This window comes from Vespula pensylvanica, chromosome 3 (assembly GCF_014466175.1).
Source record: "Vespula pensylvanica isolate Volc-1 chromosome 3, ASM1446617v1, whole genome shotgun sequence".
Lineage (NCBI taxonomy): Eukaryota > Metazoa > Arthropoda > Insecta > Hymenoptera > Vespidae > Vespula > Vespula pensylvanica.
Genome location: NC_057687.1, coordinates 344,732 through 367,499, shown reverse-complemented (window position 1 = coordinate 367,499; position 22,768 = coordinate 344,732). Strand labels below are relative to the sequence as shown.

The following is a 22,768-nucleotide window of genomic DNA, read 5'->3' as shown; positions in this document are numbered from 1 at the left end:
AACTATTATTACTACCTTCCTCTCTGGGCTATCATCCAAGTTTTGCCTTTTTTCACCCTCTCGATTTTTTTGTCGCGCCGTGAAAAGAGTAACCCACGAGCAATTTTCACACGGTATATCAATTACAATAATTTAACTATTATTGTTAATTTATAATAAAAAATGTATTATTAACTTCTATTATATATATATATATTTATTATAAAATGTATTATACCAAATAATTATTAATGTATTGTTAAGTTAAATGTATTGTTATGTAAGTATTGTTAAATTAAAAATGTATTATATATGTTAATACATTTTGCAACGGGACGTAAATATTAGTTATTGCTATAGGTTTCTTTTAAGTAATATTATTATATCGATTTATTATTACAATGAATTGTTTTAGATAGATGCAGAAAGAAAATAATGCATATAATGTGAACCGAATATGAGATAAGCGTCAACGTTTATTTACAAGTCGCACTTTGGTTTCTCTTACGGAATGCACATTGACTTCGTAAGTAAGTAAGTAAGTACTTACTAGCTGTTCTGTAAAAACTGACGATTATACATCGTCTGTTGTCTCAACTCATGTCAGTTCTTCAATTCACGCGCGTTGACGACGTGAATACCTGACACAAGCATGCACAAGGATATGATGAATCGAAAAAAGGGACAATCAAGTTCAATTACGTCCATATTTATCGTAAACGATCTTAAATTCGTAAACTTTATCAAAAATTGTACGTCAAAATAGAGAAAGAAATTGTTCTACTATACTTTGCCACAAACAAACAAACAAAAAAAAAAGAAAAAAGAAAAAGAAAATAAATTATTAAAAGTTCGTACGAGGTTGAAGCGATCTTCACAGATGATCGAATTACATCAGCCATACCGAGCCCTTGCAAGAAACTCGTGTTACGATGTGGCGTACGACATAGTTATACTTAGTACACACACACATACACACACAATACATACACGTGTTTATTTAGTAGAAAGGAATATATGTATGTGGGTATATACCAATAGAGAGACTCGGTGATGCACGAATGAAGAATCGCCAGAGTGAGAAGCGCGATCTCTAATCTCTAATCGAAAAGTCGGTCAGATCCCGTTCTCGTAATGACTCGACTTTGTTAAAAACAAGGAAATAAAAAAACGAAAATAAACGAAAATAATTATTATTAATCATTCGTTCGATCTGCATTACTTCTGTAGCCATTTGCCATTTAACGGATGCACTCTTTCTAAACTTGCTTTTATATATGCAACGCGTACTTTTCATTTGCATTCGAAATATGATGCTTTTAAAATCTCTCGTGTAGAGATCTGACATGATGCGACATTAACGAGTAAGTAAGTATCATCGTTGAGTAGTTTCGATAACATTGTCAGACGAAAAATGACGCGACGAGTTTCGCGAGTTTCTCGGTTGAAAGGCGAACGCTTAATCGAAAGCCTTACTGAAATGTCACGCTTTTGAGTTTCGATACGATACATGAATTGAATGCACCTAGTACTACTATTCTCTCGTCTTCTATGTCGTTTATGTACCGTCGAGAGAAATGGTTTATTCTTCAACGTTAAAGCGATACTTTTTTCTTCTACTCTTTTGTTCTCGAGTTAATAAATCATGCACGAATTTTCATATATGTATATGTATATGTGTATATATATATATATTCATATATGTATATGTATGTATCTACATATATGTGTGTATGTGTATGTATAAAGGAAACGTACTGCTTGACACATTTTCTGTATTAATCTTCTTGTCTGGAAAAATAAAACATATCTTTGAGATGTGGTCGGGACAATAAGCCTATTGTCAATCGGTCGAAATAGGGGGGAGAGAGAGAGAGAGAGAGAGAAAGAGAAAGAGAGAGAAAGAAGAGAGAGAGAAAACGAGTTAAAAATAAAACAAAAAGAGAAGAGAATGAAACTTTCGCAAGACTCGCAAATAATATATTTTTCTTTTCTTTTTGCAAAGATAGAACATACATCTCGTACAATAGCGAATGAGAAAAACATATTTTATAAAAACATATTTTTCATTTGAATAATCTTCGAGAAACACGATCGGTGGAAGACGGCGAAATTAACTCTTCCGAATATCGCAAACTTTGTAAAAACAGCATAATCGAGTATCTCTTTCGCATCTTTCCCTCTAGTTCTTCGAGAAAGAAAAAGAGAGAGAGAGAGACAGGGACAGATTGATGGTTGAGAGAAAAAACGGAGATTTGATACGAAGCTTTAAATAAATGTCGAAAATATCGAATCGACATCATTAGTTACGAGTATAGAGTCCAAAGTATATTTTTTTTTCTTAATCGTTCGCGCACTCGTAGATCTTAATATAATATCGTTAGAGAGAAATGTATCCAGCATCCGAGCTGAATAATAGCAATTTGTTAAAATCTACATAGATTTTATGTATATACTACATAACATATACATTACTAGAATATTACCATACTTCTATATGGAAATAGAATTTGTTTGTAAAACGTTAATTACAGTTACAATTTAATATTATTTTAATTAAGAATTAATAATTACTGAAAAGAAATGTTTATATTTTCGTCATATCCTTTCTAATCGTCATCTATCGTAAGTTGAAATTAGCAAATCATGAGATTTCGACTCGAACAGAAAGTAACATTTATCCATCGAAGATGATTTCGACTTTATTAACTGTGTTTCGTAAATATACGTTTAAGAGAAAAGTTATGATTCATCCGTCGTGAAAGAAAAGGCCTCTTACTCTCGGCGAATCGATAATATCGAAAAAAGCGATTCGAGTTGCAACGCACTGTAAGCGTTCTAACGGTTACACGCCTTTCCATCGATCGTTACTTTTTATCGAGTACATCTACGTGAAAGTTCGTCTTTAAAGTGGATCAGGGGAGTTCTCTGGAGGGTCGTGGTAAATTCAACCTGTGCTATTACCACTATTACTTGTACTACCACTACCGCTACCTCGTACAATAATCTTGAGAGAGTTAAAGCACGAACAAACATCATCATTGATGCGAGATATTAAACTACGCTACGATTTCTTTTTCGAGCTAATCGGTAAAAATGATGACGTATCAGGATCTAGCCGAGATATCTCGTAATTAAAAATAAAAAAAAAAGAAGAAGAAGAAGAAGAAGAGAAAGAAAAAAAAAAGAAAGAAAAAGAGATAGGTCAATAAAACTCCGAGATATTATCTCAATAATTCGCCGAGTGAAATCGTACGTACGAAACATATTTTCTCATTTCTTTTCCTTTTTACAATAACTCTTTCTCCATCTGTTTATCCAGTTATCCGTCTATTTTTCCTCATCCGTATTTCTATTTTCGTCTTATTTCATTTCTCTTCTTCGAATCAAACCAACCTTGAGCCCCCATAACCATTTCCAACGACAAATCGATCGCTCTGATTAAACCGGAAATAGACGGGAAGAATTAACGGTCGAACCTACAGCGAATTTAATTGTTCGATACGGGATTTTATTTACTTGATGAGTACAGTGAATACGCGAAAGGAATAAAACTTTCTTCGGTGTAATTTTCTTTGTAGATTTATATCGTTTCGATAAGACGTTTTACAACGGCAACTAATAATTTTATAATTTTATTATTCAACCGTTTCTTTTCCTAGTTACTAATTTACCTAACTTAGCGATCGTATAGATCTTGTTACATCATCGATGATTTGCTTCGATTAACAATAAGAAACGATCGAATACGTATTTATCTTTTTTTTTCTCTACGTCACGAGGAAACAACAGAACTCGTATTAAACAATAATAACGTTAATTTCCTTTGCAGTAACTTTCGCATCCTCTTTTTTTCCTCCCATCTTCGTTTATTTTTTCTTCTTTCTTTCGTTTTTTCAAGAAAAGAACTTAGAAAATCGTTAACTCCAGCTTTGGAACGTCGCACGGATGTTCGTGCTAGTTTTAAAGTGCCATTCTCACTGAACCAACAAAGAAACTTTTTGTTAATAATCGATGTATCTTAAAAAAGTCGCAGCTTGCTTTACCGCCATGTTTTTCCAGGTTTCTTTCGTATTTTTGCTTCCAGTAACAACAAATGACATCGTTTGTTGCTCGTTTCCGTTCGGTACGGTTAAAGATCAAAGAAAAATACGAAATATACGACGCATGGCAACAAAAAAACAAACGTTCATCCATTTCGTACACTTTGTCGTCTAATTCACGATTCATCGTCGACGTCGACGCGGTCTGTATCATACATTATGTAAAATGTTCGGAATAATAACGCGAAACAATGATTTAATTATTAAGTTAATTAAAGAGTACAGATGATATGAATGTTTGCTATGAAATCCTGATTTAATTAACAATCGTTCTAACAGTCATTCTAATTATCGCTGGTCTATTATTTGTCAACTTTTCGAATAATAACAGCGATGCCCTTATTCCAGATATATACGCATTTGACAAAATTTTCAAAGTGTCGCTCATCTTTTAATAAATCATCGTGCTTTGAAACATACATACATACATTCATACATAAGTTACGTGTCTTCGAATTTCTAACGATTTAGATTCGATCGAACCCACATTGTTTCTGTTAGCAACAAACGTAACCTAGAAACCGAGAAAATAAACTCACATGTTCCTCCAATGCATGGTAAATACCTTTGCCTGGATATTTCGACAAAATGTCTCTATAAATTTGGTGTCCATTGAAATTGTTTCGAAACCTTAGCAATAAGAGGCGAAAAAAAGTTCCTCGTTGAGGACCCTGCTTAACGATACAACATCCGAGGGACGATATGGATTTAATTCAAAGCGGATGAGTCGGCTACCGCAATCAGCTGCCACTTGTCAACGTGAGCTCGTATACGCGCATACTCACTCACTCACTCACTCACTCACTTACTCGAGCGCTCGAACTCAATTCTAGCTTTGTGTACCTATGAGTATACGATTTTATACGATCTCTTCTTCTTGATATTTCAAAGCAGCTGCACGTGTACACCTACATTAATGCATATATATGTATATCTGTGTATATATATATATATATATATATATATATATATATATGCACTTACGATTAATGTCGCGATGGAAAAAAGATTACCCACTTCGTACGCTTCCCGGTATACTGTTACTACTACTACTTATAGCATGACTCCACCGTTTATAAGCGTTCTCTATTCAATGTACCGATGAACCGTTGGGCTAAACATTTTTCTACATTTTCAAGTTTCTCTCATCGATAATTGATTGATTAACCCTTATTCATTGTAATAATTACGATTGTTCCTAATTTATTTCGATGAGTTTTCAATAACCTTTCAACGTTCGTTAATCTTTCTCTTTCACTCTCTTCCTTTTATACATTTTTACATTTATTAATTTTATTAGTCACAGTACTATAACTTCATTTCTTTGGCGAGAAATGGAATATACACTCTTTTCCATTATCATCAACGATATGAACTAATTTTGGTAATTATTTTACAATATATCCACTTATCTACGGGAAGTTGATTGTTTATTCTGTTTTATCTCAACCGCTAATGTCGCCAATTAATCTTTCCTTATCATTCTGACAACGCTTGCTTCGCGAAAAAAGAACCACACGCGTTTCCTAGCCAACAATCATTAACGATTCGAGGGAATTAAAAAACTTCCGGGGAGGTAATTAACACAAACGTAACATCGAGTATGGCTTATCTCAATGGTTCGTAGACTAATAGACAGAGACAGAGATAGAAGAGAAAAAGAAAAAAGGAGGACAAAAAGAAAAAAAAAAGAGATACAGAGTTAAAGGATAAATGCACAAAGCTGATATTGTTCTCCAATATGCAACTTTGTTTACTTGAAAGAAGAAAAAAAGAAAAGAAAAGAGAAGAGTAGAGTGTATGCACATACGATTTACCATGTATTACTCGACCAGCATGCAATTGTCGTGCAAACGAGGCCAAACCACAACGGTTCCTCTCTTTGTTCCTTCTACGTTGCCATGAACGGTGACTCTGTGCATTTTGAAGGAGCGCAGACATTCGCTGCACCACAATCTCGTGCTAGTCTCTCTGATTTTCACGAAGTTTAAGCATCCAACAACAGCATTCATCTGGTCTTCCTCTGATACTCCGTCTCTCTCTCTCTCTCTCTTTTCTCTTTCACCCAATGTTTAATTCTTAACATCAGATAAACGTCAACTTTACGCTCTCTTTCGTTTTTTCCTTATCTCTTCTTCCGTGACTATCGGCCTTTCGAAACGGAGCACGCGAGTGCCTAAGGCCCGGTTGTTGTGTACCCTCGTCGGCAATTTGGTCGACGAAAGACCAAAACCAAGGCACGATCGAACTGGACGACTCGAAAGTTGTCGAGTGTAGTAGAGAGACCATCGAAGATGGTTACGCAGTTAAATTTATCAAAGCTTATTATTACGTCTGCTGGTCTGTAAAAGAGTGACTTGCCGTGCGAACGCGTACGTTTTGATTCAATGCGTTTCATTGATCGCCATAAGAGTAACAATAAATGCGTACGAGCTTGTACTCTTGAAACCGATGATTGTCGGCGACCCGATGGCGGCAACTGGTTTTAAACTTGCATTTGAAATAGAGAGAAAAAGCGACACAGAGAGAGAGAGAGAGAGAGAGAACAGAAAAATGAAAAGCGATTGGAAAAAGCTCCTCATCGGTTTCCTCTTTTCTTCCCTTCCCAATTCCTCACATTCTCCATTTCTTATCGTGCGAGTGAGTAGATGGAGTTCAGATCGATAACTAAAGGTAAACGATTAAAGATGACGTTTGAAGAAAACTTATTCCTATAGTTCTGTACGTAGACCCTAGGGAAATCAATCCCATGATTTGTGCCAAGTCTATTTTAAGACTAACATTACGTATTTTACGATCACGAGGAAGGAAACACGAAAAACGAATATATCTCTTCCAGAAAGTAACAACAGAAGCATAAGGAAACGCGTTTCGAAGAATAATCTTATTTCTCACGAATCGTACGATTTATTTCGCTCTTATCTTTGCCCGTTCTTTTCTCTCTCTCGTATTTTTACGTCGATCCTCGTAATTCTAATTTTGTCATTAGATCGTAATTAATTTTTATTTGGAAAAATCATCGACGATTGAAAGATCGTGCATTCTTCTTTCTCTCTATTTTTTAGTATACACGTTGCCTTATCCATTTTCTTTTTTTATTTTCTCTCTTTTTAGATAAACCCTTCGTGCGCTAAACCTGAGTAACTCAGCGCAAACGAAGTTCACGATACTCGCATATAAAACGAGTTCCTCTCTTGTCTTCCGCTTTGCGGAACGTGGAGCCGTATAAACGTGCGATCGAAGTCGACGTTTGTGATTAATGCCGTCGATAGAGCTGTATATTCTCTTGCTCCGGTGGCAGTCGATTGCGCCAGATCGTCAGCTTTAAATTAAAGCTAGCGAGCGCGGTGTACCGTTACTAGTACGAAGCGTTTTTCCTTCCTCCTTCTCTCTCTGTCGTTCTCTCGCTCTTTCTCTCTCTTTCTCTCTCGATAGCAAATCGAGAGAAGTCCTATAGTTCCTCCATGAAACCGTCTTCGTTCGACGATTATACGCGTACCTAGACTGTGATCGATACTTCTTTCGGTATATCAACGATTCCGTAACGTTCTCGTCAGAGAATACGATCGCTCGACGAAGATTCACGATAAAATTATTACTAGTATAATTTTGTAAATTGATTAATTACGTGTCAAAGAAAAAATTCCGCGATATATCTTCATCGTAAGAAATGATATTTTACTAAGAGAAAAAAGAAAAAAAAAGATTATGATAAACTGTCTTTTTTTTTTTTTAATTACGATTGTAATTTAATTATGATTCTAATAATTTATAGTTTATAATTGCTTTTATTCTAAAATTAACATTTCGTCTGGTTTAGTATAAAAAGTTTGTACGAATTTGCTTCTTTTCCATGGTTAGGTCTCTAGAAAATTAAGCCGATAAAAAATGTGTATCGAAAAAATATACGTAAATACTACATGACGGAACGACATCTGTAGTTTAAAACGTTACGTGTTACGATGCATGGAATGGTTACAACGATACAAATATAACAAACAAGAGATCCGAATTTCTAGTATACGCGAGATAAGTTAAACTTCTGAAAACCACAATTTATTCCCGGACAACGCAATATATGTATAGCTATAAACCCGCCATGATAAGCACCATTTCCAGAATTTACATACGCGAAATCATATGCGTGCGAAGATCGAGGTCAAAGAACCTGCCTTGCCGAGGAGATAAACTTTAACCGAGACACATCGACCGTATCTTGAGGAGAAAGGAAAGAAAGAAAGGAGGAAAAGCTTAGAACGCGAGAAGGGGGAATGCATAAAGCGAGAAAAAAAATATACTAAGAAGTTTCGAGAAAGAACAGTCGCTGACGATCTTGAGCTCGCGAGATGAGCGAAAGTGGAAATCCAATCTTTTTTCGTGAGATGTTTAAATTCGTGGCACTCTCGTGTCCACGAAGGAGAGAGAGAGAGAGTGGGGGAGGAAGAGAGGGAGAAAAAGAGCGGAAGTCAAATCATTCATGAAAAGAACGGCGCAATTAAATTCGATCGACGATAAAAAGGATATCGTTAACGGTTGATAATAAATCCATAAAAATCTTTCAGAATATCATAGAAATTGAAAAAGAAAAAAGAAGGGAAAGAAATGAAAGAAAAGGATAACTGAGAAAAATATATCGAAAAGAGACGGATAATTCGTGTCGATCGAGTATTTCGTGTTACAATCATAATATTCAATCGATCTTATCGGTCGACATCTCTAATGAATCATGAAAAAAAAGGAAAAGATAAAAAGTAAAGAAAAAGCATTGGCAAATATGAATCGTATATCGATAAACGAACGAAATCCTCTCGACATTAAGACATTTCTAAAGAGAATAATAGACTTTTCGCAAATTTGTCAATCGTTCGTCAAACGTATTTAAATTCGTTTAAATCCTTATTCTAGAAACATAAATCAACGTCCATTAAAAATGCGAACTTTCTATGCGAATCAAACGTCGATGAATTATAAATCAGATATAATTGCCATGAAAAAAGGGAATCGCTGTCGGCGGATAATAAATTGAATCATTTTGTAGACGTCAAATTTCAGTGCATGGAAACGATATGATCGTAGTTATATATACGTATGTACACACATACACACGCAGACAAGTACAACACACGTATACGTGCATCGAACGGTGTCCTAGAGATTATACTTTCACAGGCACATCGGCGCCTTGCACGATCGATTGACGAGCGAGCCCGTGAGGTCTACCGACAGCTGACGGTGAAAACGTCACTACTCCGAATGTGCCTTAGTTTCTTGATATAAAACGACACGACACGATGCAACACGACATAACGCGACAACGACGATCGCTACCTTCCTTATCCTCTTTTGTATTTAGAGCGTGATGACTCCTGCTTAAACATACCTTTACTAAATTTCGATCGGAACTGTCAATTAAAAAGCTTATCAAAATAAAAAGAAAAAGCTGAAAATTTTGTTCTTACGCTCCGCGACAAACAGAGAAACGTCGCAACGTAAAGACGACGAAGAAATTACGATTAAGAATGTTTTCCATGCGTCATCGAGTCTACTCCGTTTTTATTCCAGATGAAACGATCAAATAACTTGGGAAAAATATATGCGAACGATAGCGAAAAGACTGCGACAATGACGACGATATATTAAGAATTGCAAATTGCGATGGAACGATTACGAATTCACTCATTGGGCAACTATAAATTCTAAATTGCTAATCAGGGTGAGCGTGGTTTACCACATCTACGTATGACGTTACCAAGGTTAGAAAGAAAGTTTCTACTAGATCTACGTCTTCTACGTTCTACGTATTTTACGATCTACGTTCGTTGTTTCGAAAAAAGAGAGAAAGAGAGACGGGAAGAGAAAACGCGAAGAAGACAGATGGTTATCCCTAACATAAGAGAATCAGGTCGCTATGGTCGATCACTAGGCTCGTTAGCGTAGGCTAAACATTTTTGTTTTTGTGTCTATCGTCTTTCTAACGTTAGATCGATGTAGATTCTACCTTTCTCTGTTTTCTGTTTTTCATCTCTCTTGAAACTTTTCCCGGATACAACATGCAAAATAAAATAAAATCGAATAGGACCTACGTCAACATTAACATCTTCCTACTTATTCGCGAAACGAATTCACGTTATATTAGCTTTAAGTGCGAGAGAATGAAGACCGAATGAGGACTTTCCGACTTGAGAAACACGAGAGTCTGAAAGATTTGATTTCTCGTGAAGATTAATCGTATTCTTCGTTTTCAAGTTTCATCTTACTCCTCCTTGCGGAATGACGAAAGAAGCTGCTTGTTCGCAATTCCATAGAGCGACTTTAATTAAGAGACACTCCATTTCCGTTTCCCTTTTACAAGCATCCAAAGATCATCGAAGTTGATTCGCCAAAGAATTCCAAGTCTGAAAGTTTATCCCTCCTCTTATATTTCGAATCGTCTAAAAGTAAAATCTTCCCAATCGCAATTGATTTAAGATAGTTTGTGAATGAATATTCAAGAGAGATCCCAACATTTTTACTACTAAGTAAATATTTTTCAAAAAAAAAAAAAAAAAAAAAACAAAAAGAAAGAGGAAAGAAAAATTATTTCCTATTACAAGAGCCTTGCGATTTGAAATCTCTTTCACGGACAAAATAAAACAATATTCGCATGATCGATAACTTCGTAAAATGCGCAAAACACGATCATTTGCTAGACACATTTAACGACAGATACTCTAACACGACTACGAGAGAGAGAAAGAGAGAGAGAGAGAGAGAGAGAAAATATCAAGCTGACGTTTCTGTAAGTATGTTGTAGCATTACTCGTAGAAGAAAACACGTGAAGTCCATGAACGCAGGACTTTGCGGTCGCGTTACCGGAGCAATGGAAATGCAAATTACCGCAAGAAATATGATAGGAGTAAAAAAAAAAAATGGAAAAGAAGAAAAAAAAGAAACTCGAGAAAATGAATAAAGAACCTCGCACTTTCTCGTGAATGTAATTATCGGCCGAAGGCTCGTTAACTTTTTCGTTACTCTCGGACGATTATACTCGTTCGCTACAAAACGCTGTTCACATACTACGAACGACTATAAACGCTCGCCACGAAATATTGCACATATACTGCCGACGATAAAAATCGCTCGATATACAACATTAATTGAAATAAATATGCATTTGTCGATGGATCGATATTTCGTTCATAACATATTATTGCTTGTAGTGTCCTTCTTTTTTTATTTTTTATTACCACGATTTTAATGTTTATTATCAAAAAAAGAGAAAAGACTCGTCGAGGACGTAAGAAGCAAACGCGAGACGCCAGATATCGATTAACAGATTTAATCAACGCATTTAACAAAATGATCTTTTTCTCCTTTCAACAGAATTTATCGATCGAATTCGATCGTCGATTCGCAATATCACTTTTTTCACTTTACTCTTATTTATCGATGATCGCTCGAGGCATTAATCGAACGGTGCAATTAAAAAATACGCTTTCTTGTCCGCTCGAGAAAAAGAAATTCTTCTGAAAATTCAAAACAATTTCTTCTACGATCGTAAATATAAAAACGAAACGAATTTAATATTCTAATTCTGATTTATATCGTAATGATTTCCCGAAGGACGTATCGCGTTACTCGTTACGATAATTATGTCAATAAAAATAAAAATTGTTCGACTCGGCCGAATAGGAGCTACATTGAATTCGATAAAAAATATTCTAAATGATAACGTCAAACGTCAGGTTATCGAGTCGGGTAAATACGACCTTTTCTAAAGTTTCTCCTTCTTTCTCCGGTCGATAGAAATTCTCTATTCGTCGTCGTTTCCGATCATACACGGACGAAGGAAAATACAACGGTACTACTTCGTGATACGCGTTGGATTTGCGGTCGAACCGCGACTGCTCCAGAAAAGCGAATTACCGCAAGGAATACGCGAGCAGTATTATAAAATTGTGCCGCACTTCGAGCGTTTGTAATAGCTATAATCCAACTTGCAAAATGTAATATAGCACTAGAACACTTTTACGTAAATCATTTCGATACTTATACGTAATATTATTGCATATCCGTATACGTGCGCACGTACGTGGAAAGTCGATGCGATTCGAATGTTCACGTTGGTGTTCGAAAATCGATCGATCGATCGAGATTTCAGCAAAGTAATAAAATACCACGCATAATTCGTCGTAGATATCTCGAATTTCTTTCTTAGATACGCGTATGCACCTACGTACGTAACGTAGTACCTATCGTGCAAAACGAAGTACAAATTTTCTTACGTAAAATGAAAAAAAAAAAAAAAAAAAAAATTAAAACGATTTTGACCGTTTCACATTTAATCGCATCACGGTTAATCGTATCTCATACGCGCCGTATGTGAAAATGAACGATGAAACACGTTTCTCGGAGGGAAATGGTCAACTTCGTTAAAAAGAAAAACTCGCTGTGTCGAGCTCACCCGTTTCAAAGTGTAGTCGACGTTACGAGAAGAGAAGAAAAGAGAAGGAGGGGAGAGAAGGATGGAAATATATAGAGACAGAGAGAAGGTACGAAAAATTCTCGGAATATTGTCCTGTCATTTTTCATTGTGTTTCTTTACGACAGCGTGTATCCTCCAGCAGCTCACGGTTGCACACAAAAGCCTGAGAGATCCCTACGATCCTCTTCTTCTCTTCCTTCAGCACTTTTCTCTATGGCTCTTTTTCTTTCATTACAAACGTCTCACGAATATTACCGGCTACGCCTTTGCCTGCTGATATCATCTCGCTCTTTTTCGCCTCAACCGTGGAGCGCTTCGCGAGTCACCGATAAAGATCGTTATTAGAATTCTCTTCCGGCACAATTCTACGATAACGAAGGCAACCATCAGTGTCAACGAGAGATCTCACTCGCTCGTTCGCTCTTTCCCTCTTTCTCTCTCTTTTCGGTTGGCATTTTCCTATTCCTTTTCTTACTCCTTATAAAATAATTATTCTTAATAAGTTCTCACTACGTCCAATTATCGACCCCTCAATTTTTAGCAAAGTCGAGTAAATTACATACTTTCGTGGGAATTGTTTGACCTAATGCGGCTATCTCGAAGACTCGATCTTGCCGATTATCGAATAATCCTTGAACGACGAAACAATTTCGCGATTAAACGAAGTTAGCAAAATTTCTTTCGAGGAGTGTTTTCCGATTCGATATTTTCCGATTACAAAAATAAGTAAAATTTCTTTCGAAGAGCGTTGTCCAAAATACTTGGACCCTAGTAGTACCGCAAGCTGTTTTATAGATGAAATATGTGGGTCAGGGTTTAAAGATAACCCAGAAGGAGATACATAGTAACGATGAAAATCTTCTTTCGGACGATCGGCGAGTTTTTTAGCTTCTCTTCGAGAATCTCGCTTGGCAGACTAATAAAGTTTACAAGTGATGAAGTTTGTCACTCACCGGAACCGTAGTCTATGCTTGGCGTGGGTGGAAGGTTGCTCTCAATGGCGGCCTTGCTGAATAAATAGATCGGATTCGTATCGGTTCCAGCCGAGTAGGAACAGACACGGGCGTTCGGTTCCAAGCTTTCGCCTCCGCTCATCAAGAGCACCTGGTGGACCGCCACAACTCCACATTCTCTCTCGATTGCTTCCTTTAATTGAGCGACACTGAAATGTACAAGAATAATGCAACGAATCAGGTATGCTTTATATAATAACTTTATTACGATAATCGATCCTTCGTCTAATCGTTATTATATCATATCGGTACTTCATTAATTACCATACTACATAGATATGAATAATTCATTAATTGTTAATGTTTAGAGTTTATCACGTTACTTTCTTAGAGTTTATCATGTAAATTTATGATCGACATTGTCTGAACACTTCGACACGAAACCACCTAAACTTTGATCCATCGCGATATACGATTGTTCGATATGGAATACATTGATTCTATTATCAATTCTCCAAATGTAGAAACGATATTGTAAACCCGCAAGAATTTATAATTATTATTGTTCCGTTTCTAGAAGCCGGATTATTAAATTATCGGATTACGAAGTTTCAAATTCCGAGTACTAATAATTTGAATGAAACTTTGGGGATAAAGGTCGTATTATAGAAATTAATGGGTATTAGAATTTACCTGATCAAATTTTCGATTTTCAAACGGACAGATAATACGCTCTACCCTTCGCCTACTTTTCTTCTCAAATTCTCTTTCCTTTTCTTTCCTCTTCGCCGAATTATCGACGTTCGAAAAAGATTTTTTTTTCCTTTTTCAATTTTTCGCCAAGTCATAAAAAATCATTGAATAAACCTTCGCGAACGAGCGTAGGTGCATATTGCATATAAAAATTGAAACCTCTTCAAGGCTTCGAATACAAAGAATGCTGTAATAACGTTTCATTGATCGTGTCGCTTACGCGGGAGAGGAGCAAAGAGAATCCGGAACGTGCTCCAATGTTAAAAGTATGAAGATATACCATTTATGCAGTTTTCCACATCCGTCGGATAAAATTTAAATATCGTCAAGATACTTCAACAAAAGTAAGTATACGCGATTAATTAAAACGTCATCAAATTAAAGGGACTCGTATACGTAAAGAAAGTTAACGTAAAAATATAAATATTTTCACAGGGTACACACACACACACACACACACATATATATATACAAATACTCTACATTACATTATCAAAGTGGCAAACAATAAAAACTAAACTTGTAACAAAGTCATACACTCGTTTCGTTCTAATTTCACGCAGGGAATAAATTTTGTCCTTCTCGGTAGAAAATAAATTCTCCCGAAGAAAAACTTCTATCTACGATGAAGCCAAAAGTTTGCGACAGAGAATGAATTATAACGATGTCAACGTAAAAACGAATAATACGACGGTTGATTTAACGTTTATATATACTCGAAAAATTCATACGTATGTACGTTAAAAATAACGAAGCGTGAGAGAAATTCTGTTCAAATAAAAATTATACTTCGATAAGAAGATCTAGATTTAAGCAAAATTATTCTCGAATATCACGCCTCTGGTTTTACGAAACATACCTTTGTCACAGGAAATCATCATTTGGAGATATCGAATGGAAATGGGAGAAAAGCAAAAGACAACGAGCGAGTTCTACCCTCGTTCGACTTTCATATCGAATAAACATATTCCTTCGCAAAACTTTTATTGGAGGTTGTTAACGTCTAAAATTTCGCGAAAGCGAACGATAAGGTACGTCAGTAGCACCGCTAAAAATATCGATTTTCTTCGGAAAATAGGTCAAGTCGAAGAAAACGAAGCGTTCGAACGAGGCGTAATTAGGAGCGTAAGTAGAAACATAATTTGCCCGCGTAATCGCACGTTGTAAGCGATTACACAATACCGACGAGACTTCGAAGCGTGCAATATACGTGTATAGTACCGAGCTGGTTGCAGAGACTCGTTGGAGTTACATATTACGAAAATAAAAATCAGGCGTATATAGTTTCCGTCGAGTTAACAATAATTTTAACGTTAAACAACTTACTAGAGACTCGAGCTCGATTTCTATTTACCAGATGATTCTTACTTCGCTTATCGCAGGCATATAAACTTTATTCGAGCTTTGTAAAAGCACGAGTTATAAGCAGAAATTAACCCTAATTGGCTAATAAGCGTGGCACATGTCGACCCTTCCTGAATCAGTATATACGTATCTCTCTCTCGAAACTCGTGTTTTGCTACGAGCGAGGTGTTCTAGCAATTCTCAACGATACATCGTAATAATTAACAGATCATCGCATGACCGTGAGTGTAAATAACCTGTAACGCTAAAAGAGAGAAAAGGATAGAGAAAGATCGATAACGAAAGAAAGAAGGAAAGAAAAATAGAAAGAAAGAAAGAAAGAAAGAAAGACAAGAAAGGAAAGACTTGAAAAGCAGCTGTTCCACGTGAATAATTCATGGTCTACGCAGCGCCACGGTATCATTCCTCTTTTAATTAATACGTAATGCACCTCGTATCATCTTTGCACAAAGACTGCTCCTTATCCACTGTTTAACCTTGCCAAGGGTAGAGAAACGACTACTCGTATCGTTTCAATTCCTACTATGCTCGACTCGGGGTCCTGACGTACCTACGTTCTACAGGACACGCCACGCTAATCGTTGCTTTTATGCTACTTCATTTAAGAAAGGGAAAAAAAGCACAAGCAACTTACAGCGCCACGAGGACTATTCGGATTCGAGCGAGAACGAGCGAGTGTAATATTAACGACGCTTAATTAAAAAAGAAAAAAATTATAATAAAGAAGCAAAGAGGATGAAAGTGAACAAAAAAGCTAAGTAATAAGAACGACAAAAAAGGCCATGCTACAAATACTTTTAATTCGCATCTCGCGAATTTCGCGCGGTGTTTGCTAAAAAAATATTCGATTTTGACGGTTTTAACGATCGCTACCGAGTAAGGAAGCTGGACGACTCCGAGTCACCTTCGCTCATTTACATACATAATCGTTCTTTTAACGATGAAAAAGTGCCAAGTTCGTCGATGAAAAAAGAATCCATCTCATAGCCAGGAACGTATGTTCGTATTGAAATACGTGTTACACGGTGTAGATAGGTAGATACATACATGCATTTATATCTACGTGAGATACGAAATGCACTTCAACGGAAACTAGCGCACGTATTCAAACAAAAGTTACCAATCCGCAGAGAAAAATGATACGTATATAACTCTCCTTCTCCTCGTATATTTCTATTAGAAAATATTCGTACGATGTTTTACGAGTTTTTTTTTCTTTTTTTACGGTTGATTACCACTACGGTTTCGAACAACATACCGAACCGTTTCGATGCATAGGCGCACGGTTTTACTTTTATTTACGAACCGTTAACGAAGTAAGAAACAAGAGTTCGTTACAAAAGAAACATTCTAAACTCTCCTAGCATAATTCTAACTGTCTAGATAGCAACTGCCACGGAACGCATGAATTTGCAATTTTATACCGTTTCGGTCGAACCTGTAATGCGAACTCGAATGACTACGGTCTTTACGCATACGTATATAAACGAAAAAACAGTCGGTGATAAATTCTAAGAGTATATTGGCTTATACTAAATTTGCCACATCTTCTTATACAGATTTTATTTTACCTCTCTATTTCTATGGCTTTCCTAATTATATTTAGAAACGACAGAAATAAGAACTAATGGACAACGACGCGCTGAAGAATTGACATACATCGTTAATTAATAGCAACGATGCGAGGACGCTGACCGAGATATGGCGCACGATTAATAACAGATCTGAAATACTTCGGATCGCGTCGAATCTAAACGACAAACAAATGACACTTTCGAACACGATTCGAAGCTTAAAATTGTTTACATTATTGTTTACATAAGTTTCGAACTCTCGATAACTCTCGAATCTTTGCTCAGTTTTCTTGTTGTTGGAGCGACAATGGATTTACGCGATCGGATCTGATGATCCGTGAGACACTTCGAACATGATTCCAAGCTTACAGATCTTGAAAGTCTTGATAAGTATCCTGTCTTTTGTCACTTTTGCTGTACCAGCGACAATAGACTCTTTCTGTACTCGATATATCGTATCTTACATCGCTACATTTTTATTACTTCTCTATACCGAGACAAGATCTCGGTATGGTAACGCTACTTGTAATATATTCATTTTGCTACTAAATAAATAACAGAAGCATTATTATGAGGATCGTACGAAAAGTTCGTAAATTCTTTTCCTCCTATTTTCTCTTTTTTTAAGTGTATATAAATATCATTTTTAAAGCGAAACACATCTTAAAGTAACAAATAAACGAAAAATTCGTGAAGGTAACATCGGATTAAGGGAACCGGCTCCAATGAATGTAACCTTGACATATGTTGTTAAAGTCGTTGTCCCAAATAACAATCAAAAGCTTTTAATCTTCGTTGGAAAGTTACTAACGAAAAAGGGTCTGTTAAATAAAATATATTTTCTTCTTTTTTTACTCTTTGTACTTTTACTCGTTAACAGAATATTTTAATTCCTGTTACAATTAGCCGCATACAGCGAGGATCCATTATTTATTCGAATTGTCGAAGAGCATATAACGAGTTAAATAATTTACAATTTGTTCGTTCGATTAACGCAAGTGTTAAGAACGTTTCTGACGCGTAATGATGCATAACATTATAAAATCGAATTTATATTTAACAGGTTATTAATATTAAAAGTTCAACGAACTTATAATTGATGATTTTTTAAGTCAACAAACAAAGCACATTCGCTACAAGAGATATTTATAATAAACGTTTCTCCACGTATAATATATAAGAATGTATTATTAATTTTCGTATAGATTTCTCCTCCGTTGAGAAATAAAAATCGTAAAGAAAATGATCCTTCGAAATTCGATAATTTCTCGAAATAATTGTTACACTCGTATACGCATGATATATTTACTACGCATAAATAGATGAATCTGTTAACAATATATTTCATAAAACGTACACACGGTGCCTCTCTGAAAATTATACACAATTGGTAGAAACTGTCAATATCGTAAATTTTTAGTAAACAACGAGCAAGGCCATTAAAACCTTTCGATCGTAACTCAAAAGGTCGCATTTCGTTTTGAAACGGAGATGATCCTCCACGCGTTCTATTTACTACATATAAATAAATGAATTTGTTAAGATGCGCTCTATTAAATCTAGATATGTCAAGGTCGTTGGAACTGGTTTCCCTAATCCATGACGTTACTCTTTTTTCGAAGATAAACACCGAGCGATGGCAAAGACCTTTTGATTGTTACTACATATGTCAAGGTCAAAATTCATTGGAACTGGCTCGCATAGTTCGAAGTTAAAACTCTCGCGAATTTTTCACATTTAACTTGAAATATAATTACCTAAATATATTATACGTATCGCAACAAATACAATACCGTGTTAACTTGTAATACGATATTTTTCTCAAAGAAATAACACGTATAAGGAATAAATTTATTTTTTCTCGTTCTTTCTTTCTTTTATGTTCTACATATCGACATTCGTAATATATACTACGAGCTATAAAAAACGAAAACGTAAATAAATTTGTTAGTGCTAATTCGAATTCTTCAGATTTTTTTTCTTTTCTTAATATTTGATGTCAGGATGAAACTAATCAAAAGGCTTGTAAGATATTGAATATTCATTAAGCCTCCGAAACCTATCGAAACTCTCAAACCTATTATAATCAAAACTCTCGAGAGTTTCAAGCTTCGAATCATGTTCGAAGTTAAGATACAGTGTCTCAGCGCGAGTCCATTGTCGATAGGAACAAAGAAACTTATTGAGACTTGTCAACGTTTTGAAGATTTTTCATACGCTTCGAATCCGGTTAAAAGGCAAATTTGTCGTCGGTAAAAAAAAAATAACGAGATTGGGAAGATATTCGAATTGTTTTGGAATTCATCGTTACACGCTACGACGACGCTGACGATGTCACGAACGGTTTCGTCGTAAATCTTAACGCGTTTAGCGTGACGAAAGACAAATAAAGGAACTCTCGTTTTAATCGATCCTCGCTTTCAAACGAACTCCGGCTTCATCGTAGATTATTTCTCTACGAAGTTAACTATGTTATATTTGTCGTATCAATTTTAAACTACAACTGTAAAGATCAACTAAAGACAAACGTTACAACACAACGATGTTAATGAACGACACGATTCAATTAGAATAGTATGCCGCGTATAATTACGAAGGATCCCTGGTCACTATGTTTCCTGTCGAGTTCGCATGACGTATCTAATTTATTACCAATCCTAAAGAAACTTAGAAAAGCACGAAAGGTGAATTAATTATTTTTCTTATGCTCGTTGAAAAGAAAAGTTGAAATTTGCCGAGATGTGATCGTACTTTTCGTTAAGATCGACGTAGACTAGCTCAGCGTAAAATGATTCGAGTACGAGCGGAGGTTAAAGGTGATGCTGAGAATGAAGATTAGAAGCGGTTAGTGTCAGATGGAGGAGAGTAGATACGGCTCACCTCTTATTGCTTTCGTCATACATTAGTGCGCATTAAAAGCTTGGCCGCGGCAGCACGCGGACTTCGAGCTCGGTGTACGCAAGTATATGTATCCGTACGTCTCCTCTCTTTCTTTATGTATGTATGTACGTGTATATAAGAGAATATAGAACACCCACGTGTCGTATGCCAATTATGTACATTATCCTCTGTATCGATGTCGCTTGTAACAGAAGTATTGAAAATCGTGCTACGCAATATAACGGTGAATATAAAGTGAATTGTATAATGAATATATGCAAAGATCAAATGGCGATAAGGAACCGACGTGGCCCGATGAATCCGATTTACCTGCGCACCATTAGTATTCTTAATGCGATTAGAGAGCTAATACCGTTTAACATTGTATAAAACGTTCTCCTGTCTTCTTCTCCGAATCTATCTTAGAATCATATTCGAAAAGGTACTTGCTAAAATTTACCTGTACACTTTACCAGTATCCTTAATGCGATTAGAGAGTTAATATACCGTTCAACATTGTGTAATATGTTCTTCTCCTTTTTTCTCAGAATCCATCTTAAAATCTTATACGGAGAGATATACTAGGTAAAATTATCCACGCGACATCGTATACCACTAATCGATTATAATAGAAATTACAAATACCATATACACAAATACGACTTTACCTGCGATTAAAGCGATTAGATCATCGACGGAAGTGAGCCGCTAAGATTGCTTCTACGCGATCAAGAAATGTTCGATGCTAAGACGATATAATGTTGATAACGGAGATATCGCAAATTTATAATCGACTATTTTATACATCGTATATATTCGAGGTCGACTAACTGTAGAATCGACAAAAAAAAACAAGAATGAAGAAGAAAAAACACTAACGTCGTCGCAGCTAATGATAACTTCTTTCAAAAAATCGGGACGAGCCCCGTCGATAACGACGATGATTTAACGAAAACAATATGGCGTAGACGCGGAATAGCGACTATAGTCCACCTGCTCGATTATGCGTGTTATTGATATGCGTCGAGCACATTTAAATGCAACATACCGTTTGTTACTGGCATAATTTCCACGTCTTTTGTCCAACAAAAGACGTCCTGGAAACGTTATAGGCGAACAAACTCACGATCGATTAAAAAATGACTCGAAACAATCGTCGGTCGTAAGATAAAAGAGCTATCGACAAAAATTGAAAGCAATCGGACAATTATCGCGTATTATAAAAATATTATCATTATCGATAAAGCTCCAATAAAATTAATTTGTATTTGGCCAAATATAACCGACAAAAATAATCTCTCCGAGATTATAAAAGGTATTTTCCAAAATCGATTCTCATTATCAGATTCGGCGTTCTAAATCAGGCTAATGTGTTCTAAAAATTATCTTAATTATATAGCGATTAAATATACTCAATAATAGCGTATTTAAAAGAACGTCTTCGCACGTGTCGCTCTATCCAAAAAATATCTAAAATATTTATATTAAAGACAATTTTAGATGTATTTAATGAATACGTCAATGTGTACGTAAGTTTGTCTGCTGTGTGTGTGTGTGTATATATATATGTGTGTGTGTGTGTGTGTGTGTGTGTACATATGTATGTATCTACGAAAGTAGACGACTGATGAAATAGTATCGGCTGCCAAAAAATGTATACTTATCAATTCATTATTATTATTAGTGATAGTATTTTATATTATGCTATATTTGGATCTGAAAGAAATCGAACTAATCTACTTCGTGAAATGAAGAGTACAAGGAAACGATGAAATTTGTTGCGCTAATGAGGATAACTCTGAGGTAATAGAATTAGAAAAATAAACGAAGGGTCCATTTTTTAAATCAAATATATTTTATTCGACGTTGTTGTAAAGTACTTTGTATCTTTCCGCGAAACAAATTAAATTGATTTATCTTTTACCGTTTGACGGGGATTTTATTCGTTTATGCGAATTTAAAATTATCTTTTTGTAATTTGCAGATCGTTCAAACGTAATGTTTTCATAAAAATGAGACATCTTTGGGATAACATAAAATACACGTGTAAAGATAAATGTAAGAAAATGCAAAAGATCCTTTTTTTTAAATAATGACAATAATTACGTAGTCGCATTGAGCTTTCAGAGTTTAGCGTTCATGTTCGTGGGTCAAAGTCGCGTTGGAAAAAAGCAAAAAGAGGTAGGACGGGTAACTTTTTTCATTATTTTCAGCAATTATCGGCTTTTAAGTCGTACGAGTACGACAACGATGTAGAAAAGTTTCTTAAAGTTTCGCGCGAAGCAACGAAGAAAGCTCTTTCCAGTTTTACACCTATGCCCAACGATCCTCTCTCCATCTCTCTCTTTCCCTCACGCTTTTTCTACCCCTTCGATCGATTCGATCACGCGTTTACGTAAACTTCTAAACAATTTCTCTCGATGTAGTCGATATCGCGTGCTTATCTCAAAATTAACATCAATTAATTTCCACAGGCCTGTCTCATTCATTCTGTACTACCATTCCAAATCGAGAGAATCTTATTTGCATGAATAATTTGAAAGATAAAAGAGGAACGTATCGAATTTACACGATCGGCCGAATAAACAAACACGGTTACAAAGTAATCAACAATTTAATTACATTATTATGTACGTATTACCTGCTCATTAATTATGTACATATTATTATCAGTTATATGTTACATATCCATCTAT

At 35.7% G+C, this 22,768-nt stretch overlaps 1 protein-coding gene across 6 annotated transcripts in view; it reads right to left on the bottom strand.

Moving 5' to 3' along the window:
* LOC122628102 (RB1-inducible coiled-coil protein 1) overlaps positions 1–22,768 on the bottom strand; it is a 39,572-nt gene that overhangs the window by 10,634 nt on the left and 6,170 nt on the right. For 5 of the 6 annotated variants that reach the window (XM_043809962.1, XM_043809961.1, XM_043809960.1 and 2 more), the window contains one exon: positions 13,501–13,709. The exons of the other annotated variant lie outside the window; for it this stretch is intronic. In XM_043809962.1, coding sequence (XP_043665897.1) covers positions 13,501–13,709 — 209 coding nt within the window. The remainder of the gene's footprint in view (positions 1–13,500; positions 13,710–22,768) is intronic. 6 annotated transcript variants of the gene reach the window in all.